Source organism: Erpetoichthys calabaricus, chromosome 7 (assembly GCF_900747795.2).
Source record: "Erpetoichthys calabaricus chromosome 7, fErpCal1.3, whole genome shotgun sequence".
NCBI lineage: Eukaryota > Metazoa > Chordata > Cladistia > Polypteriformes > Polypteridae > Erpetoichthys > Erpetoichthys calabaricus.
Window position 1 is genome coordinate 193816450 of NC_041400.2, and position 21846 is coordinate 193838295.

Consider the following 21846-nt stretch of genomic DNA (forward strand, 5'->3'; position numbering starts at 1 on the left):
TATAGTATATAGTGCCCTATTGATCTATCTATCTATCGCATATAGTGCCCTATTGATCGATAGATAAATAGATCAATAGGGCACTATATATGATAGATGGATCGATAGATAGGGCACTATATACGATATATAGTGCCCTATTGATCTATCTATCTATCTATAGTATATAGTGCCCTATTGATCTATCTATCTATCTATAGTATATAGTGCCCTATCAATCTATCTATCTATCTATCGCATATAGTGCTCTATTGATCGATAGATAAATAGATCAATAGGGCACTATATATGATAGATCGATCGATCGATAGGGCACTATATATCGTATATAGTGCCCTATCTATCGATCCATCTATCATATATAGTGCCCTATCTATCTATCGTATATAGTGCCCTATTGATCTATCTATCTATAGTATATAGTGCCCTATCAATCTATCTATCGCATATAGTGCCCTATTGATCGATAGATAAATAGATCAATAGGGCACTATATATGATAGATAGATAGATCGATAGGGCACTATATATCGTATATAGTGCCCTATCTATCGATCCATCTATCATATATAGTGCCCTATCTATCTATCGTATATAGTGCCCTATTGATCTATCTATCTATAGTATATAGTGCCCTATCAATCTATCTATCGCATATAGTGCCCTATTGATCGATAGATAAATAGATCAATAGGGCACTATATATGATAGATAGATAGATCGATAGGGCACTATATATCGTATATAGTGCCCTATCTATCGATCCATCGTATATAGTGCCCTATTGATCTATCTATCTATAGTATATAGTGCCCTATTGATCTATCTATCTATCTATCGCATATAGTGCCCTATTGATCGATAGATAAATAGATCAATAGGGCACTATATATGATAGATGGATCGATAGATAGGGCACTATATACGATAGATAGATAGATATAGGAAAGGCACTATATAATAGATAGATAGATACTTTATTAACTCCAAGGGGAAATTCTCATACTCCAGCAGCAGCATACTGATAAAGAAACAATATTAAAGAGTGATAACAATGCAGGTATAACTGACAATAACTTTGTATAATGTTAACGTTTACCCCCCCCGGGTGGAATTGAAGAGTCGCAGTGTGGGGGAGGAACGATCTCCTCAGTCTGTCAGTGGAGTGCCATGCCAGGAAGCAGCTTGACCACTGTGCCACCCTGTGCCAGCTAACAAGAATATGAATAACTTAAACTAAAAAACATGCAAATAAAAAGCTCAAAAGGAAGTTTTTGTCTGCTAAGCCACAGCACCACTTCATAGCTGCTCCCCCTCAAAAGTCACAGTGGTGGGCTAGCTAGCAGCACTCACTAAAGGGAACAGCAAGGTAATTAAGGAAAGACACAAATTAAAAGGCAGAAACAATGAATTCGGAAGAGGAGTCATGATTACCTTGCTCTCTCAGGCCAGAAGTGGGACAAACTAAAGATGGCTGAGGACTTTTGTCACATTTAGGGGACTGCTCCAGTCTTAGCAAGGGTTCACCAACTTAATGACACACAAAGCAACCTGAATGCGGCTCCTTTAGAATTGGTCGCTTTACTGTGGTTAAGATTATTTTCTCTTTGTGTAATTTAGCTGAAGTCAAACCTGTTATCTAAAATCTTTTTTTATTCGGTTTCCTGTAAGTTTTTCAGATGTGGTACAACCCAGGCTTGAAGAAAGAGCCATCAATATGTTTACTTCACTTAATCACCTGATTTGGTCAACCATTGCTGTTAATGGAGTTTACTGGCATTTCAGATTTCAGACACACAGTTTGGGGGGTCAGTATTTGATCCCTTGCTGAATTTGCAAATGGGCTCACTTACAAAGAAATGAACAGTCTAGAATTTCTATGGTAATTTCATTTGAATGGGGAGAGAGACAGAAGATCAACCAACAATCCAGAAAAAATGCACATTAGAATAAAAGTTATAAATGGATTGGCATGTCATTGAGAGAAATAAGGAGAAGATCCCCTACAATCCAGCTAGACTTCTGGCTCCCACAGATTGGTGATTACAATCAATCAATCAATTCAGATACACCTGACCTCAACTCATGACGTGTATAAAGCCCACCTGTCCACAGAATCAATTTCTTCCATTCCATCCTCTCCACCACCATAGTGGGCAACACCAAAGAGCAGTCGAAGGACGACAAGGACAAGGCTGGAATGAGCTACAAGACCACCAGCAAGACGCCAGGTGACAACTGTTGGTGCGATTATTCAGAAATGGAAGAAATATAACATGCCCATCAGTCGTCCTCGATCTGGAGCTCCATGCAAGATCTTGCCTCATGGAGGCGAGGATGACCATGAGAAAGGTCAACACTACACGGGAGGAGCTTGTGGACCCCCTGTGGCCGCAGGTTTTTATTCCAACCAGATTCACAATAAGTGATAACAATTGGCAATAACTGATCACATTTAGTTAGCTGGTCTTTTTTCCTTTTCTCTTATTCTGCATTTAGAAAAACACAGCAGTATGATGTTTACATTACAAGGCATTTGGAAATATTTGCTTTTTAATATAGCTTCAAAAGGTTTAACTCTTTTTGTTGCTTTCCTATTATTTTCCCTTATTCTGTGTAGACTGCTGCTCCCTTCATTGTATCCTAATAGTGACAATTAAAAACAAAAATTAAAAACAGGAGTGCTCACCCCTCGACTTTCTCGTATACTCAGATATGGGGATGAATATTTGAGAAGTAAACCGCAAGACAAGGATTTTTATATTATGTACATTAAGGAACCATCAACAACAAATCAAATCAAATGAATAATATATTGAACAATTAATATAAACGGTGGGCTGGCGCCCTGCCTGGGGATTTGTTCCTGCCTTGTGCCCTGTGTTGGCTGGGATTGGCTGCAGCAGACCCCCTTGACCCCGTGTTAGGATATAGCGGGTTGGATAATGACTGACAATTATTATAAAAGTAAAGTTGAAGTACTAGGGTGTTGTACCGTGTTAGCCATTATGAATGTAGAGAAAAGCCAAGCAAAATGACACCTTTTATTGGCTAACTAGAAAGATTACAATATGCAAGCTTTCGAGGCAACTCGGGCCCCTTCTTCAGGCAAAGATGAAATGTTGCCTGAAGTAAAGTTGAATAAAAAAGTAAAGTTGAATAAATCGGACTCTGTAGCTGCATGAATAAAAGGTAAAATACCACATTCCAGTTAGTGGAAATAGTCCAAAAGTTGATAGAAATCCACGTTTTGTATTGAATACTTGTTAGCAAAATTTGATTAACCGAAGTGAAAGCGTACTTAAGTTATTGTGTTTACACACTCAATTCCAAAAATGGTATTTTCGGTGTAAAACCTCGAGATTCATCAAAATCTCGACATTGAATTTTCGGACGATTACAATACTTTGCCTATACTTTGTATACAAGAAAATAACAAGCAAAGTGGACACCCGGGTGAACAACACTAATGACGAGAGGCTGCAACTGTGTCACTAATTAGTCAATAATGGAAAGGCAGAATAGAAATCAGGATGGATATAAATAAAAAGTAAAAAAAATATATATATATACAGGGTATGTTATCCACATGTAACTGCTTATTTTTTTTAATTAAAAAATGTATTAAACACACTTACTTTTGTAATTCCTTCATTGACCCCAAAACACAGAAACTGGGAAATAAAAGCTGAACTAATTAGTATGGATGTCCAACTAAAAACAGAAGTTGGTTGAAACAAAAACCTGCAGCCCCCCAGGACTGAATTTGGGAACCATGGAACTGAAGCGTTGCATGTTCAGATTACCCATAAGCCATTGCAAACGTGTTGTATTGTATATAATCTTCTATCCATTGAGGTTACTGTGTCATTTTCAAATTGCCTTTACTTTGTGAGTTACCCTCATAATTCAAAAACTAAAGCATGCAAGCTTCCTTTAGAATCATCACAATCTAAATCCATCCATCCATTATCCAACCCGCTAGATAGATAGACATGAAAGGGCACTATATAATAGATAGATACATAGATAGATATGAGAGGCACTATATGAAAGATAGCTAGCTAGCTAGATACACACTTTATTAATCCCAAGGGGAAATTCACAATATATATATCCTCACTACAGGGTCACGGGTGTCTGCTGGAGCCAATCCCAGCCAACACAGGGCACATGGCAGGAAACAAACCCCAGGCAGGGCGCCAGCCCACCGCAGTGCGACAATCTAAATCCCTGCTGTAAATTCTGAAGTCACTCAATAAGTAAATATTATTAAATGCAGACAAAGTCAAGATACACCATATTGTCAAAAGTATCGGGGCGCCTGCCTTTATACACACACACATGAACTTTAATGCCATCCCACTCTTAAGACATAGACTTTAATATGGAGTCGGTCCACCCTTTGCAGCTCTGACAGCTTCAACTCTTCTGTTAAGGCTCTCCACGAGGTGTAGGATGAGTGTGTTTATGGCAATTTATGAGCAGGAGAGCATGACATCAAGGGCCTTTTGAACCAGAAGAAAAGGGCTTTTAAAGGCGGTGATCAGCATGAGCTCAAGCGCATGCAGAAGGAACAGCTCAGGGCAGCAAAGGAGCAGTACAGGAGAAAGCTGGAGCAGAAGTTGCAGAATAACAGCATGAAGGAAGTGTGGGATGGGATGAAGATCATCACTGGCTGCAGCTCAAAGCGGGGTACCACCATCGAGAGAGATGTGAAGAGAGCAAACCAAATGAACAACTTCTTCAACAGGTTTGACCACCCTAACCCACTCTCACTCTCACATCGGAGTACTGCACCCTCCACCCATTCTTCTGCTGGTACCAGCATAGGAGAGACTCCCCCCCCCCCCCCAATTACAACAGCCCAGGTGAGCAGAGAGCTGAGGAGACTTCGTGCCAACAAAGCAGCAGGTCCAGATGGAGTATCGCCACGACTGCTGAAGGCCTGTGTGTTGGAACTGGGGAGTCCTCTACAGCGCATCTTCAACCTGAGCCTGGAACAGGGGAGAGTCCCGAGGCTTTGGAAAACATCTTGTATCACCCCAGTCCCAAAGGTATCACGTCCTAGTGAGCTGAATGACTTCAGGCCTGTCGCTCTGACGTCACATGTGATGAAGACCATGGAGAGGCTGCTGCTTCACTACCTGAGGCCACAGGTCTGCCACGCCCTCGACCCTCTGCAGTTTGCATATCAGGAGAAGGTGGGAGCAGACAATGCCATCATCTACATGTTACACTGATCCCTCTCCCACTTGGACAGAGGCAGTGGTGCAGTAAGAATTATGTTTCTGGACTTCTCTAGTGTCTTCAACACCATCCAACCTCTGCTCCTTAGGGACAAGCTGACAGAGATGGGAGTAGATTCATACCTGGTGACATGGATCATGGACTATCTTACAGACAGACCTCACTATGTGCGTCTTGGGAACTGCAGGTCTGACATTGTGGTCAGCAACACAGGAGCATCGCAGGGGACTGTAATTTCTCCAGTCCTGTTCAGCCTATATACATTGGACTTCCAATACAACTTGTGCCACATGCAAAAGTTCGCTGATGACACTGCTATCGTGGGCTGCATCAGGAGTGGGCAGGAGGAGGAGTATAGGAACCTCATCAAGGACTTTGTTAAATGGTGTGACTCAAACCACCTACACCTGAACACCAGCAAAGCCAAGGAGCTGGTGGTGGATTTTAGGACCACCAGACCCCTCCTGGACCCCGTGATCATCAGAGGTGACTGTGTGCAGAGGGTGCAGACCTATAAATACCTGGGAGTGCAGCTGGATGATAAACTGGACTGGACTGCCAATACTGATGCTCTGTGCAAGAAAGGACAGAGCCGACTATACTTCCTTAGAAGGCTGGCGTCCTTCAACATCTGCAATAAGATGCTGCAGATGTTCTATCAGACGGTTGTGGCGAGCGCCCTCTTCTACGCGGTGGTGTGCTGGGGAGGCAGCATTAAGAAGAAGGACGCCTCATGCCTGGACAAACTGGAGAGGAAGGCAGGCTCTATTGTAGGCACGGAGCTGGACAGTTGGACATCTGTGGCAGAGCGACGGGCGCTGAGCAGACTCCTGTCAATCATGGAGAATCCACTGCATCCACTAAACAGGATCATCTCCAGACAGAGGAGCAGCTTCACCGACAGACTGCTGTCACCGTCCTGCTCTACTGACAGACTGAGGAGATCGTTCCTCCACCACACTATGCAACTCTTTAATTCCACCTGTGGGGGTGTAAACGTTAACATTATACAAAGTTATTGTCAGTCTGTATACCTACATTGTTATCACTCTTTAATTTAATATTATTTTTTTGTATCAGTATGCTGCTGCAGGAGTATGGGAATTTCCCCTAGGGATTAATAAAGTATCTATCTATCTATTTGTGAGGTCAGGCGCTGATGTTGGACAAGAAGGCCTGGCTCACTCGCAGTCTTCCAAAGGTGTTCTGTCGGGTTGAGGTCAGGGCTCTGTGCAGCCCCACCAGACTTGCTCCTCCATTTCTTTACAGACCTCGCTTTGTGCACTGGTGTGTGTGCCCAGTCATGTTGCCATCCCCAAACTGTTCCCACAAAGTCTGGAGCATGAAATTGTCCAAAATGGCTTCGTATGCTGAAGCATTAAGAGTTCATATCACTGGAACTAAGGGGCCGAGCCCAGCCAACCCCACACCATAATCCCCCTCCACCAAACGTTCCACTTGGCACAATGCAGTCAGGCGAGTCCTGTTCTCCTGGTCGGACTTATCCATCAAACTGGGTGATTCGTCACTCCAGAGGACACATCTGCACTGCTCTTGAGAGTCCAGTGGAGGGTGGTGGGCTTTACACCAATGCATGTGACACTTTGCATTGCACTTGGTGACGTCAGGCTTGGCTGCAGCTGCTTGGCCGTGGAGACCCATTTATTCCATAATGCTCTGTCTGTACGCTGCACTGTTCTTGAGCTTTTGGGGGTCTGTAGCTATCAACTCTGCAGAAAATTGCCGACGTCTGCCCACCTCAGCATGCACTGTCGCCCCTCTGTGATTTGACTGGCCTACCACTTCATGGCTGAGTTGCTGTTGTCCCCAATTGCTTCCACTTTGTTATAATACCACTGACAGTTGGCCGTGGAATATTTAGTAGTGAGGACATTTCACGAATGGCACAGGTGGCATCCTATGACGGTACCAGGCTTGAACTCACTGAGCTCCTGAGAGCGACCCAATCTGTCACAAATGTTTGTAGAAGCCAGTAGTCTGCATGCCGAGGGGCTCGATGTTATACACCTGTGGCCATGGAAGTGATTGAACCACCAGAATTCAGTGATTTGGAGGGGGGGTCCCATTACTTTCGGCAATATAGTGTATATTTAATTAATCTCAAAAAATGACGACACACAAATTCCTGACTAGCAAACAAAGCCCACCCAGCTAAAAATAAAAAAGAGTGAACACAATAAGACGACACAAACATCTGTTCTGCTCTCATGTCACTTTTATTACTTCTAAAAGTTGTTAACTCGTGAGAAAGTTACACAACTTACTTGCCCTCAAGTTGTCACACTTGAAAGGTTTGAAATCACCTCCATTTGTGACTTGATAGCGGCCTGGCAGCCGGGCTGAGACTGGGAATCACCACACCCCCCCGTGGTGTCTATGGAAGAACTCGCCATCTTACCCTCGTTACCAATCAGCTCTGTCTTTTCCTCGTCATCTGTCACTCAATAAAATTCCAGTTACCCTCTCGTCACTTGGGCAGGTGGGATTTTAAATGATCCTTTAACTGTGGAATCGTAGGAAGCTCCCTTCTGCAAACGTGGCACCGCAGTGGTAGTTTGAGCAGCTCACTCGTCCCATCTTTAACTGTAACCTTCCCATTCTTCTCCACCATTTCCATTACAGCTGTAAGACAAGGGTGTTGCACTATGTTAACCATGACAGACAGATAGATAGATACTTTATTAATCCCAATGGGAAATTCACATTCTCCAGCAGCAGCATAATGATATAATAAATAATATTAAAGAATGATAATAATGCAGGTATACAGACAGACAATAACTTTGAATAATGTTAACGTTTACCTCCCCGGGTGGAATTGAAGAGTCACACAGTCTGGTGGAGGAACGATCTCCTCAGTCTGTCAGTGGAGCAGGACGGTGACAGCAGTCTGTCGCTGAAGCTGCTCCTCTGTCTGGAGATGATCCTGTTCAGTGGATGTAGTGGATTCTCCATGATTGACAGGAGTCTGCTCAGCGCCCGTCGCTCTGCCACGGATGTCAAACTGTGCAGCTCCGTGCCTACAATAGAGCCTGCCTTCCTCACCAGTTTGTCCAGGCGTGAGGCGTCTTTCTTCTTAATGCTGCCTCCCCAGCACACCACTGTGTAGAAGAGGGCGCTCGCCACAACTGTCTGGTAGAACATCTGCAGCATCTTATTGCAGATGTTGAAGGACGCCAGCCTTCTAAGGAAGTATAGTCGGCTCTGTCCTTTCTTACACAGATCATTAGTACTGGCAGTCCAGTCTAATTTATCATCCAGCTGCACTCCCAGATATTTATAGGTCTGCACCATCTGCACACAGTCACCTCTGATGATCACTGGGTCTATGAGGGGTCTGGGCCTCCTAAAATCCACCACCAGCTCCTTGGTTTTGCTGGTGTTCAGGTGTAGGTGGTTTGAGTCGCACCATTTAACAAAGTTCTTGATTAGGTCCCTATACTCCTCCTCCAGCCCATTCCTGATGCAGCCCATGATAGCAGTGTCGTCAGCGGACTTTTGCACATGGCAGGACTCCGAGTTGTATTGGAAGTCTGATGTATATAGGCTGAACAGGACCGGAGAAAGTACAGTCCCTTGTGGCGCTCGTGTGTTGCTGACCACATTGTCAGACCTGCAGTTCACGAGACACACATACTGAGGTCTGTCTTTAAGATAGTCCACGATCCATGCCACCAGGTATGAATCTACTCCCATCTCTGTCAGCTTGTCCCTAAGGAGCAGAGGTTGGATTGTGTTGAAGGCGCTAGAGAAGTCCAGAAACATAATTCTTACAGTACCACATGTACAGTAGAACCTCTGGTCACGAATGTTTCTGAACACGTACAGAACACTCGGGTTACGATCAAAAAATCTGCCAAAATTTCACATCTGTTCACGACCACTCTCTCTGGTGGCGAACAAAAACACTGGCGGCCAGTTTCCCTTCCGGTTCGTATGTGCCAATGATTTCCCATTTTCTTTTGTTTGCATATACAGGGCACTGTGCATTCTATGGTCTAACTTTTTGTACTTAAAAAAAATATTTACATACAGTTCGTACAATCTGGAACGGATTCATCGTATTTACATACAATCTTATGGGGGAATTACATTCTGGTTGCATCCAGAGTTTTGGAATGAATTATGGTGGTGATTAGAGGTACCACTGTGCCGAGAAGTCAAGCAAAATGACCCCTTTTACTGGCTAACTAAAAAGATTACGCCGCTGGCTCAAACATCATAAGGCAGCGGTTCCCAAACTCACTCCTGGTGACCCTGTGTGGCTGCAGGTTTTTGTTCCAACCGAATTCACAATCGGTGATAATCATCAATAAAAACTGATCTCATTTTTACTTTTCTCTTATTCTTCATTCAGAAAAACACAACAGTATGGGTTTTACATTTATAAGACACTAGGGGGTTCGCCCCCTGCTCGCTTTGCTCACCAACCCCCTCTGGCCTGTTCTAAGCGCCAGCCACTTCGCGTCTCTGCTGCTCATGTTGTGAAGAGGGAGGCTGAACGCACCCCAAGGAGACACGGTCGCTTCTCCGAAACCCCCTCTTTAGCGGTGATACAATGGGAAACAAATAGTTTTTTTACCTCCTCTTTGCTCGATCAGCTGCTACTCTTTGTCTTTTATTTCTGGCCCCTTGGCACAAAGTCTTGTCTCGCTGGACGAGAGTTCTTGATATTTTTTTAGTTTATAATTTAAAAAAACAGAATAAAAATCTGAAAATCTAACAACATCACATTAAAGTTTGATAAATTTTGAATAGAATGATACCAAACATATATATGTAGGTGTTAAAATAAGTGTGACAAAAAACGTGACATAAAAACGGATTATGTTAGGATTATATAATATAATTTAATTATATATATATATACACACACACACAGTGGAACCTCGGTTCACGACCGTAATTTGTTCCAAAACTCTGGTCGTAAACCGATTTGGTCGTGAACCGAAGCAATTTCCCCTATAGGATTGTATGTAAATACAATTACTCCGTTCCAGACCGTACGAACTGAATGTAAATATATATTTTCATTAATTTTTAAGCACAAATATAGTTAATAATGCCATAGAATGCACAGCGTAATAGTAAACTAAATGTAAAAACATTGAATAACACTGAGAAAACCTTGAACAACAGAGAAAACTAACACTGCAATAGTTCACGCTATAGTGCTAGGAACCACTCGTTAAAAACACTTTTTTTTTTTTTTTTTTTTTAATGAGTTTTAAACACGGGGGAAAAAACGAACATTTGAAAAATCTGTAATTTAATAAACCACCAAGAAAAGTAACATTGCAACAATGCAGGCTACGAAACGATCACTGTAAACAGAAGTGAAAACTAAAACAACCCTTCTCTACATTATGCTTCTCTCCCTCTCTCTTTTGCGAGCCTGGAGCGCCTGTGTGTGTGTGTGCGTGTCGCGCACTCTCGCTCTCTCTTGCTCACTGCACAGGAAATGCACAGGGAGAGACTGAACACATACAAATCGAAAGGGAAACTGGCTTGTTCCACCATAATTTGCAAATAAATTCTTTAAAAATCAGACAATGTGATTTTCTGGATTTTTTTTCTCATTTTGTCTCTCATAGTTGAGGTGTACCTATGATGAAAATTACAGGCCTCTCTCATCTTTTTAAGTGGGACAACTTGCACAATTGGTGGCTGACTAAATACTTTTTTGCCCCACTGTATTAGAATGTTGATGTGGGATTTGGATGCCTCACTGAGGGAGAAGACTGAGGAATAATAATAATAATTCTTTACATTTTAAGAGAAGGGCAGGAGGGCTAAAGATTTTTGCAGCTCTCCATATGTAGTTGTTGTCAACACTTGCTAATAATATGAACAACATGGTAGAGCATTAGAACACTGAAAAAAATTTAGATGAGAACGGGCCATTCAGTAGATAGATAGATACTTTATTAATCCCAAGGGGAAATTCACATACTCCAGCAGCAGCATACTGATAAACAAAATATTAAATTAAAGAGGGATAACAATGCAGGTATACAGACAGACAATAACTTTGTATAATTTTAACGTTTACCCCACCGGGCGGAATTGAAGAATCGCATAGTGTGGTGGAGGAACGATCGCCTCAGTCTGTCAGTGGAGCAGGACGGTGACAGCAGTGTATCGCTGAAGCTGCTGCTCTGTCTGGAGATGACACTGTTTAGTGGATGCAACAAAGCTCACCAGTCCTACCCACCTAATTCTTCTAAAATAACATCAAGTCAAGTTTTGGAGGTCCGTAAAGTCCTTCTGTCTACTGGTCTACATGGCAATTTATTGCACGTGTTTATGATTCTCATTCCATGTCACCAGTCTTTTCCGAGACACGACAATACTGGGTAAAGAATGAATAAAACGAGTGGCTATTGCAGTAGGTGCTTCTCCAATTATATAGGAATGTATCTAAAAAATGTAGCTGTATATTTCAGACATCTTACCTTCAGAGTCCAGAAAATAGTCTGTGGTAAACGAGTTCCAGTGTTTTTTGTTTTTTAATGAAGGAGAATCAAAGTCTTGGCTGATAACATGTAGATGGATATGGCTGAAAACAGAAAGAAACACATACACATAAAATTGAATGAAGTTAAGTCTAGGAGTTAATACAATTTACTGTAAAAAACAAAGTTTCCAGTTTAGTCCTTGCCACCTACACTGTGCATGCAGGAACAACCAACTAAACCAGCTGATGGTTCAAATGGGAAAAAATCTGTCTGCATGTGCTTTGAGGGCTTGGAAAAAACGTTACTGTTTGCGGACCCTTTAAGCAGGGATCTCAAACTCCAGTCCTGGAGGGCCGCAGGTTTTCACTCTAACCCTTTTCTTCATTAGTGACCTGTTTTTCCTGCTAATTAGCTTCTTTTGAATTCATTTTAATTGACTTGTTTTTTTAAGTTTTGTTCCATGGAATTTCTTCATCGTTCCTCTGAATTGCTTCATTTCTTTCCTTAAACCAGGGGTGCCCAACTCCAGTCCCGGAGGGCCGCAGTGGCTGCAGGTTTTCATTCTAATCCTTTTCTTAATTAGTGCCCTGTTTTTGCTAATTAACTTCTTTTGAATTCATTTTCATTGATTTGCTCTTGAAGACTCAGACCCCTCATTTCTTTTTCCTTAATTAGCAGCCAAACAATAATGAGATACAAAATGAGCCAAAACAACTGGTGTCCATCATACAATATCTGAAAATAAAGAAAGGTGAAGGTCTCAGGAATGCTGATCTGCTCTTAGAAAAGAGAAAATCCACAATTTTGGAAATGTCTGCTATTGCACAATGAGAGCAGCAACAAGCCATGGGATTAAAGAACGAGTTTAATAAACGACAGAACTCAGCACCTAATTAAGCAACTGGTTGGAGTGAAATTGGTTGGAGTTTGAGGCCCTGACTTAGTTGGTCTTCTGTTGGCTCACTCACTTCACATTTCACTTCTGTTTGGGTGCCATTTAAGGACAGAAATGAAGCGACTCAGAGGAACAATGAAGAAATTCAGGGAAACATTTCTTAAAAACCAAGTCGATTAAAATTAATTCAAAAGAAGTTAATTAGCAGCAAAAACAGGGCACTAATTAAAAAAAGGGTTAGAATGAAAACCTGCAGCCACTGCGGCCCTCCGGGACTAAGACTTAAACGGAAATGAAATGTGAAGTGAGTGAGCCAACAGAAGACCAACTAAGTCAGGGCCTCAAACTCCAACCAGTTGCTCAATCAGGTGTCGAGTCTCGTCGTTAAATAAACTCGTTCTTTAATTCTGTGGCTTGTTGCTGCTGTCACTGTGCAATAGCAGACATTTCTGAAATTGTGGATTTTCTAAGAGCTGTGGTCAGATGTTTTGGTGACCTGAGACCGTCATCCTTCTTTATTTTCAGACTAGGGGGCTTACCCCCTGCTCGCTTTGCTAGCCAACACTCTTTTCTGCACTACCTGCCAGCCACTTCGCATCTCAGCCGCTTGTGTTGTGAAGAGGGAGGATGAACGCACCCCAAGGAGACGCGGTCGCTGCTCCGAAACCCCTCTTAAATGGTGATAATGGGAAACAAATAGTTTTTTTCTTTACCTCCTCTTTGCTCGATCAGCTGCTGCCACCATCCCGTGTGATCTGCATCTCATGCAGCGCTTCGAACATTTAAAAGCCTGTACAGCAGCTGTCCTACTCTTTGTCTTTTATTTCCAGCCCCAGGCCTGGTTAAATCTCTTGGCGCAAAGTCTCGTCTCAAAGTCCGAGTTCTTGATATTTTTTAGTTTATAATTTAAAAACGGAATAAGAATCTGAAAATCTAACAAAATCACATTAAAGTTCGATAAATTCTGAAAAGAATGATACCAACCATAGGTTTTAAAATTACCCCGATTTAAAGCGTGACAAAAAACGTGACATAAAATCGTTGCACTTTCAAACTTATATAGTAGATATTGTATGATGGTCACAGTTTTCTGGTCCGGTCTTTGCTCATTTTGTATCTCATTATTGTTTGGCTGATAATTAAGAAAAAAGAAACAATTAAGGGGTCTGAGTCTTCAAGAACAAAGGAATTAAAATTAATTCAAAAGAAGTTCGTTAGCAGCAAAAACAGGTCACCAATTTGTAGTGGTCTGATTCATACCGTCGAAGAGACATTGATTTATTTATTTTTTTGGTGGAGATTCCAGGGATGCACCCCGTCTTGGCCCGACCCGCACACACTCACAAACAGAGACAAAAAAACAACAGGTAATAAAACAATTATAGAATGTATGAAACACTAATAAACAAAATATAACTGCACGCTAAATGTCCCTACATTGATGGATTAAAGGCCAGAAGTCCATATGACCGTCATCATCAAGTTCTTCCATGTGAAGCCTGAAAACCATGAGGGACTGATTGAGGTCATTTATGTTCGGGGTGCTGGGTGGTCTCGTGGCCTTGGAACACTGGCAGATTTTTTTTTTTTTTCTCCTGCCGTCTGGAGTCTTTTTCGCTTTTTCTGTCCTCCTTGGCCATCAGACTTTACTTTTATTTTATGTTAATTAATGTTCCCTAATTTTATTTTCTTATTTATTTTGTCTTTTTTCTCTTTCTTCATCATGTAAAGCACTTTGAGCTACATGATTTGTATGAAAATGTGCGACAGAAATAAATGCTGTTGTTGTTGTTGTAAATAATCGCTCCCCAGTCCCCTTACGGCGATAATAAACACGAACAAGTCACAACAATAAACCTCAACACAATGTCCTTATACAGTCCAAAACTACAAAAGCAGGTGAAATGATATGGTGTGAAGATGAGAATCCCAAGAACAACTTCCATAGAAAAAGAGTGAAGCAGTCCTACCGGTAGTCCTGAGCGGCGAGTGGTGAGATTTCCAGGAGCGCTCCTTTTGAAGACGCAAGACAATTAACCGATCTCCTTCACCACTACAACAGGCACGAGACCTTCCATTCATCTAACGTGAAACGATTCTGGGCACAACTGACTTTTTAGACGTCATGTTGGACAGGATACACAAAACACCGATCTCCTTTTGCTCCGTCAGGCCTCCCTTTTCAACTTTCCCACTGGGCTCTTTCGTCCCCAGCAGCCCCTACTTCCGTTCCCGCCATCCTATGCGGGTAACCCCCTTGGGCTGCTGGGAAGTGTAGTTCCCCCCACGGTAGCACTGTTACAAATTAAGAAAAGGGTTAGAATGAAAACCTGCTGCCACCGTGGCCCTCCAGGACCGGAGTTTGAGACCGCGGCCATAAACTATATGGCCAGAAGTATGCGGACGCCGCTTTAAATTACTGAGTTTAGGTGTTTCAGCCTCAGCTATTGTTAACAGGTACAACAGCCTTATAATCTCCATTGATACTGCGTTCTTCGAGATGACCTAGTGACTTTAAACTTGGCAGTATCATAGGATGCCACCTTGGTCACAAGTCAATATGTAAAATTTATGCTCCGCTAGATCTGCCTCGGACAATGGTTAAGTGCTATCATTGTAAAGGGAATACATTGAGGGGCAATAACAGCTCAGTCACAAAGTGGTAGACCTCCCAAACTCACAGAGCAGTCAAGTGCAGGCTCCAATAGGGCGCGAGTGTGCTTCGCTCTGGGGTTAATTGGGGTGCTTGGCTGATCACACATAAGTCAAGTTGGGGAGCATGCACTGGTACAGCGCTTTGTCGTGCCCACTACACAACAAAACAACTCGGGATCCCGGTTTGCAACCCCCTAGGCAGACACGTGGTCCAGTTCTACCCTCCGCAAACCACACTGCTGATGGCCGTGCCCAAGAGGTCATTAAAGGCCTGGATCTTTGGTTTTTATCAGGACACTCACAAGCCCAGACACTCGGACTCCTCACTCAGTCTTTTGAGCTCTTCGATCAGAGCCTCAGCATCGTCAGCAAAGTCAAGATCCGTGAGTCTTTCTTCATCAACAGATGCCCCACAGCCGCTGGACCCCACGACCTTGCCCAACACCCAGTCCATATAAGCATTGAACAGAATAGGAGCAGAACACACCGCTGACGAACTCCAGGACCAACTGGGAAAAACACGGAGGTCCTGCCTCCACACTACACAGCTTTCACAGTACCAGCGTACAGGCCGGCCATGATATCCAGCAACCTCGAGGGGATCCTGTGAACCTTCAGGATGTCCCACAGGGCAGCTTGATCAACTGAGTCAAACGCTTTGCGAAAATTGACAAAGGCTGCAAAGAAACTGACGATAATCGCGTTTGCGCTCCATGAGAACCCCCAGTGCCAGGATGTGGTCAATGGTAAACTTATTAGGCATAAAACCAGACTGCTCTGGTTGCTGGTAGGTGAGCAAGTGATCACGGATCCTATTGAGGATGACCCTAGCAAGGACCTTACACGGCACCGACAGCAGCGTTATCCCCCTGTAGTTGCTGCAATCCAGGCGATCACCCTTCCCTTTCCAGACAGGGACGACAAGTCCCATTTTCCAGTCAGTTGGGATGATGCCAGTCTCCCAAATGGAAGCAAAGATTGCTTGCAATGCCAGGAGGACAGCCTTACCACCAGTCTGGAGAAGTTCACCCCAGGATACCATAGATCCAGCCTTTCCTCCCCTCAGCTGGTTCACCACCTGTGTAATCTCAGTGAGACTGGGGGGTTCACAGCTAACTGGAGGATCAGCCTCAAGAACCGGGGAGCCAGAGATATCCAACGTCCTAGCTGGAGGATCAGTTTTGAACGACTGCTCAAAGTAGCCAGCCCAGAGGGTCACAACTGCAGTGTCATCCGTAAGGACCGTTCCATCAGCTGCCCTGACTGCGACTCTCCGAGGATCAGATTCAGATGTGCGTAATGCTTCAATTCCTCTATAAGCAGGACATGGGTCGCTAGACCACAGATGGTGTGTCACTTGCTCACAGATTCCTCTAACAAACGCCTCTTTATCTGCCCTCACAGCCGTCCCGTCCCTCTCAGTTCCCAGTACAGACCAGAGTTGCCATTGAGCCAGGCGCTGCGACTCCTCTCAGTGATATCCAGGGTGCCCTGCGAGATGAAACACCTCCTTCTGGGACCAACAATAACACCAACACAGCCCTCAGCAACCTTCAGGGTCTTGTCACAGAAGGTCTCCCACATTACATTAGGATCGGCAGTCGTACCCAAATCTGCAAGTTCCTCACACAAACTGCATGCAAACTCATTGTAAACAGCCTGGTCTTGGAGTCTGGCCAAGTCCAGGCTCATTTTCCTAGTAGGTGGTAACCTGCTGGACCTAAGCTGGATCCTAAGAGTAGCAACACGTCTGTGGTCAGAAGTCACAAACTGGGCACTTCTGTAGACCCTGCAGTTTTGCAAGAGCCTCCAGCGTCTACCCACGAGAATGTGATCGATCTCCTTCACCGCACCGCCAGTATTGGAGTACCAAGTCCAATGATGTGGTTCAGGGTGCTGAAACCAGGATCCAGCGGTTTCGCAGCCCCTGACCTTTTGCAAAGTCAAGGAACATGGAGCCACTTTCACCACGGTCACCAGACCCATGGGGACCGAGATAATCCTCATAGCAAGCCCTGTCAGTGCCAGTGGCTACATTGAAGTCACCCATGACCAGAGGAGTGTCACCTCGCGGGCACCCATCAACCACCGAGCGAAGCTGCGAATAAAATGTCTCCCTCGCCGAGGCATCACTCACCGCGGTTGGAGCATACACTGAGACAACAGACAAGGCACCCAGGTAGTGACATAATCCAAGTCTCATAATACGCTCGTGCAAAGGAGTGACATCGGACACCATCGGAAGAAGCCAATCTGCTATAGCAACAGCTACTCCCCGAGTATGACAGCCATCAGACCAACCAGACCAATAAAAAGTGTATCGACCTACAGAGATCTGGCCAGTCCCTGGTCTGCGCACCTCAGACAGTGCCGCCACTGAAATGCGGAGTTTACGCAGCTCCTCCGACAGCAGAGGAAGATGATCATCTTGCCGGAGAGACCAGACGTTCCACGCGCCCACCCGTATGGGCCGCCTCAAATTGGGACCAGAGTGCTGCCATGCAGCAGGCCACACCTCAGCACCACACCCATTCCAATCCCCAACAGACTGACCCTATTGGCTCTCCAACGGTTTTGACTCTTCCGGGGATGGGGCTCCCGAGGGCTTTCCCCCATCCCCTTCATGATGCGAGCAGGCAGCAGAGCTACTCCCGCGGGGAGCAAAAAGGAGACTTTTTTGTCGTCTCGGAGCTTTGTGAAGTTTTCTTTTTACGGTGGCTGGAGTGCCAATCCTGCCACCAACCCCCATGATTTCCCTGCAAGTTGGAGGAGCGCTTGCAGGGCCGGATGCAGTTTAACGTCATACCCAGGACAATTCACACATAACATGTGCAAAAATCAAAAAGTCAAGTTTCTCATTTACACCTGCGCCCAATCAAACCAATATAAAAGGAGTCGACACGGCAGGCAAGGGGACAGAAACAGAAATAGAAAGAAAAAACTGAAAGAGCAAGATGGAGGTTAAAAAGGAACTGAAAGTTGCGGCATTATGGGTAATGGGGAGAACCGGCTTCAACCTCCTGTTTCAGATGCTATTTAACGTTGGAGAGCCACATCTGATCAAAACCAATCAAATCAAATGTATCGGTCACCTACAAATTCCACATACAGTACAGTGCAACGTGCAGTGAAATACTTAGTTGCTTAAGTCCAATGACTGTGCCTGGAAATGAGTAGAAGGAGACAATAATCATAATAATATCTAACTATATACATTTTAAAATAATTAATAGAATTCTAAATATGTAATGAATAATAATAATAATATTTAGCTTCCCATGCAGGTTAGGTGGATTGGTGATTGTAAATTGGCCCTAGTGGGTGTGTGCTTGGTGTGTGGGTGTGTTTGTGTGTGTCCTGCGGTGGGTTGGCACCCTGCCCAGGATTGGTTCCCTGCCTTGCGCCCTGTGTTGGCTGGGATTGGCTCCAGCAGACCCCCTGTGACCCTGTGTTCGGATTCAGTGGGTTGGAAAATGGATGGATGGATGGATGAAAGTAAAACAGACAGACAGCCTGGAGGAGAGCCCCTAGGAGGCATGTAGGGCTGACACTTGGGGGCAGAAGAGGGTCTTCCGCAGCTGAGTATTTTTGGAGTGACCCTGTGCTCATAAGGGGGCTCCTGAGTAAGACTGAGGAGTGGCAGCGGGAGACGAAGCAGCGAAAAGCTAAACTGGCCAATCAGATTGCTCCGAGGGACTGGACACACAGATCTTAGTGTTTTAATACATGGTAGACTCTGATGAGTTTGTTTCTAGCTACCCTTTAACCAGCTCTCCTTCAGAAAGTGAAAATCCTAGGTTCATACAGTTTATTATTTTAACATGTACAGAGTACCGTGAAATTCTTACTTTTATTATCTAATCAATATGCAACATCATCAGCATTCTCTGGCACATAGATCAATAAATATTACTACCTTACGTCAAAACTTTCCTCTTTCTGACCTGAAAAATCTCAAAGCAATGTGTTACTGCACGCATTAACATACCTCATACTGGGAATAGCATGATAGCCCAGTCGAAACTGAAGTTTGCCGTAGTCTGAACATCCTCGGACCAGTTTCTCCCCAACACCATGCATATGCTTCATCAGTGGTAAGTGCTCTGGTCTGACGGCCTTCAAGCTGGCAATGGATTCCCAGGGCAGTACAAGCCAGTGATACTTTGCTTTTGGATATTTATCTTTAATAGCAACTACGGTGTCATCTTTGTAAATCTGTAACAGTAAGAATACAAAATTAAAAGATAAAACTGACAAAGTGGCTTGGAATTTGTGGACCTGTACTGTGGATCTTTAAATGTTGTCAGTACAAAATTTTTCTTTAATCTAAATCTTCTGAAAGGTTAAAATCCACAAGCGTTTTGGTTTGTTCAGAACAATTTATTCATTTAACAGAAAAAAAAATAAAAAAGAACTAATTCATGTGTAAAAAAAAAAGTGAACCACAACTTTCAGGAGCTTCAGCAAGGCAAGATCCACAAAGTACTAAAACAGCTGGGTGCCATATTTACCAATAAAAGAGTCAAACACAAAGTCAGGGACGCAGCTCCTCTACTATTTAATGGCATGACATATTTCCAGGCATGTTCTGCTACTCACAGAGCCTCGTAAAATCCACCATGCCACTATCTACCAAGATTTCAGGGGAACTCAGGAAAACTGTTTGGTCTTGGGGGAACCTGAAAACCACAGGAAATTGTTTAAGGATTCATAAGACCACTACAAGATCATCAGTTTTACAAAAAATAAATAAATAAAGACTGTGTCATCTCTAACTTGATGTGGATGTTCCATAAAATTATCCCAGGGGAACAAGGAAGATTAAACAGAGAGTTCAAAACAATCCTTAGACTTCATCCATAGACCTCCAGACCACTGCTAGCTACAGTCATATGAAAAAGTGTGGGACCCCCTCTCAGCCTGCATAATAACTGACTCTCCTTTCAACCAGAAAGATAACAGTGGTATGTCTTTCATTTCCTAGGAACATCTGAGTACTGCGGTGTTTTCTGAACAAAGACTTTTAGTGACGCAGTGAAATTAAATCAAATGTGAAAAACTGGCTGTGCACAAATGTGGGTCCCCTTGTCATTGTGCGGATTTGAATGCCTGTCACTGCTCAATGCTGATTACTTACAACACCAAATTGGTTGGATTAGCTTGTTAAGCCTTGAACTTCATAGACAATCATGAGAAAAGGTATTTAAGGTGGTCAATTGCAAGTTGTGTTTCCTTCCCTTTGATTCTCCTCTGAAGAGTGACAGCATGGGATCCTCAAAGCAACACTCCAAAGATCTGAAAACAAAGATTGTTGAGTCTCCTGGTTTAGGGGAAGGCTACAAAAAGCCATCTCAGAGGTTTAAACTGTCAGTTTCTGTAACTGTAAGGAATGGAACCAGGAAATGGAAGGCCACAGGCACAGTTGCTGTTAAACCCAGCAGGTCTGGCAGGCCAAGAAAAATACAGGAGCGGCATATGAGCAGGATTATGAGAATGGTGACAGACAACACACAGATCACCTCCAAAGACCTGCAAGAACATCTGGCTGCAGATGGTGTATCTGTACATCGTTCTACAATTCAGCGCAATTTGTGCAAAGAACATCTGTATGGCAGGGTGATGAGAAAGAAGCCCTTTCTGCACTCGCGCCACAAACAGAGTCGCTTGTTGTATGCCAATGCTCATTTAGACAAGGCAGATTCATTTTGGAACAAAGTGCTTTGGACTGATGAGACAAAAATGAAGTTTTTTGGTCATAACAAAAAGCGCTTTGCATGGTGGAAGAAGAACACCGCATTCCAAGAAAAACACCTGCTACCTACTGTCAAATTTGGTGGAGGATCCATCATGCTGTGGGGCTGTGTGGCTAGTTCAGGGACTGGGGCCCTTGTTAAAGTCGAGGGTCAGATGAATTCAACCCAATATCAACAAATTATTCAGGATAATGTTCAAGCATCAGTCACAAAGTTGACGTTACGCAGGGGTTGGATATTCCAACAAGACAATGACGCAAAACACAGTTGGAAATCTACAAAGGCATTCATGCAGAGGGAGAAGTACAATGTTCTGGAATGGCCGTCACAGTCCCCTGACTTGAATATCATCGACAATCTATGGGATGATTTGAAGCAGGCTGTCCATTAAATTGAATCAAACTGGAGAGTTGTTGTATGGAAGAATGGTCAGAAATACCTCCATCCAGAATCCAGACACTCATCAGAGGATATAGGAGGACAGCGTCTAGAGGCGGTTAGATTCACAAAAGGAGGCTCAACTAAGTATTGATGTCATATCTCTGTTGGGGTGCCCAAATTTATTCACCTGTCTAATTTTGTTATGATGCATATTTTCTGTTAATCCAATAAACTTAATGTCACTGCTGAAATCCTACTGTGTCTATAAGGCATGTCAGATATTAAAAGGAAGTTGCTACTCTGAAAGCTCAGCCAATGAGAAACAAAAATCCAAAGAATTAAGAGGGTTTCCCAAACTTTTTCATATGACTGTAGATAGATGGATGGATGTGAAAGACACTATATAATAGATAGATAGACTGAAAGGCATTAT

At 43.5% G+C, this 21846-nt stretch overlaps 1 protein-coding gene across 2 annotated transcripts in view; it reads right to left on the minus strand.

The window, feature by feature from the left end:
• Window positions 1-7464: 7464 nt before the first annotated feature.
• The window catches only part of aptx (aprataxin), a 64088-nt gene continuing 49706 nt past the window's right edge, over window positions 7465-21846 (minus strand). For both annotated transcript variants that reach the window (XM_051929929.1, XM_028805881.2), the window contains exons 6-8: window positions 19268-19494; window positions 11727-11830; window positions 7465-7893 (exon numbers count right to left, since the gene is read on the minus strand). In XM_051929929.1, the coding sequence (XP_051785889.1) occupies window positions 7739-7893; window positions 11727-11830; window positions 19268-19494 (486 nt within the window). In that variant the 3' untranslated portion in view covers window positions 7465-7738. The remainder of the gene's footprint in view (window positions 7894-11726; window positions 11831-19267; window positions 19495-21846) is intronic.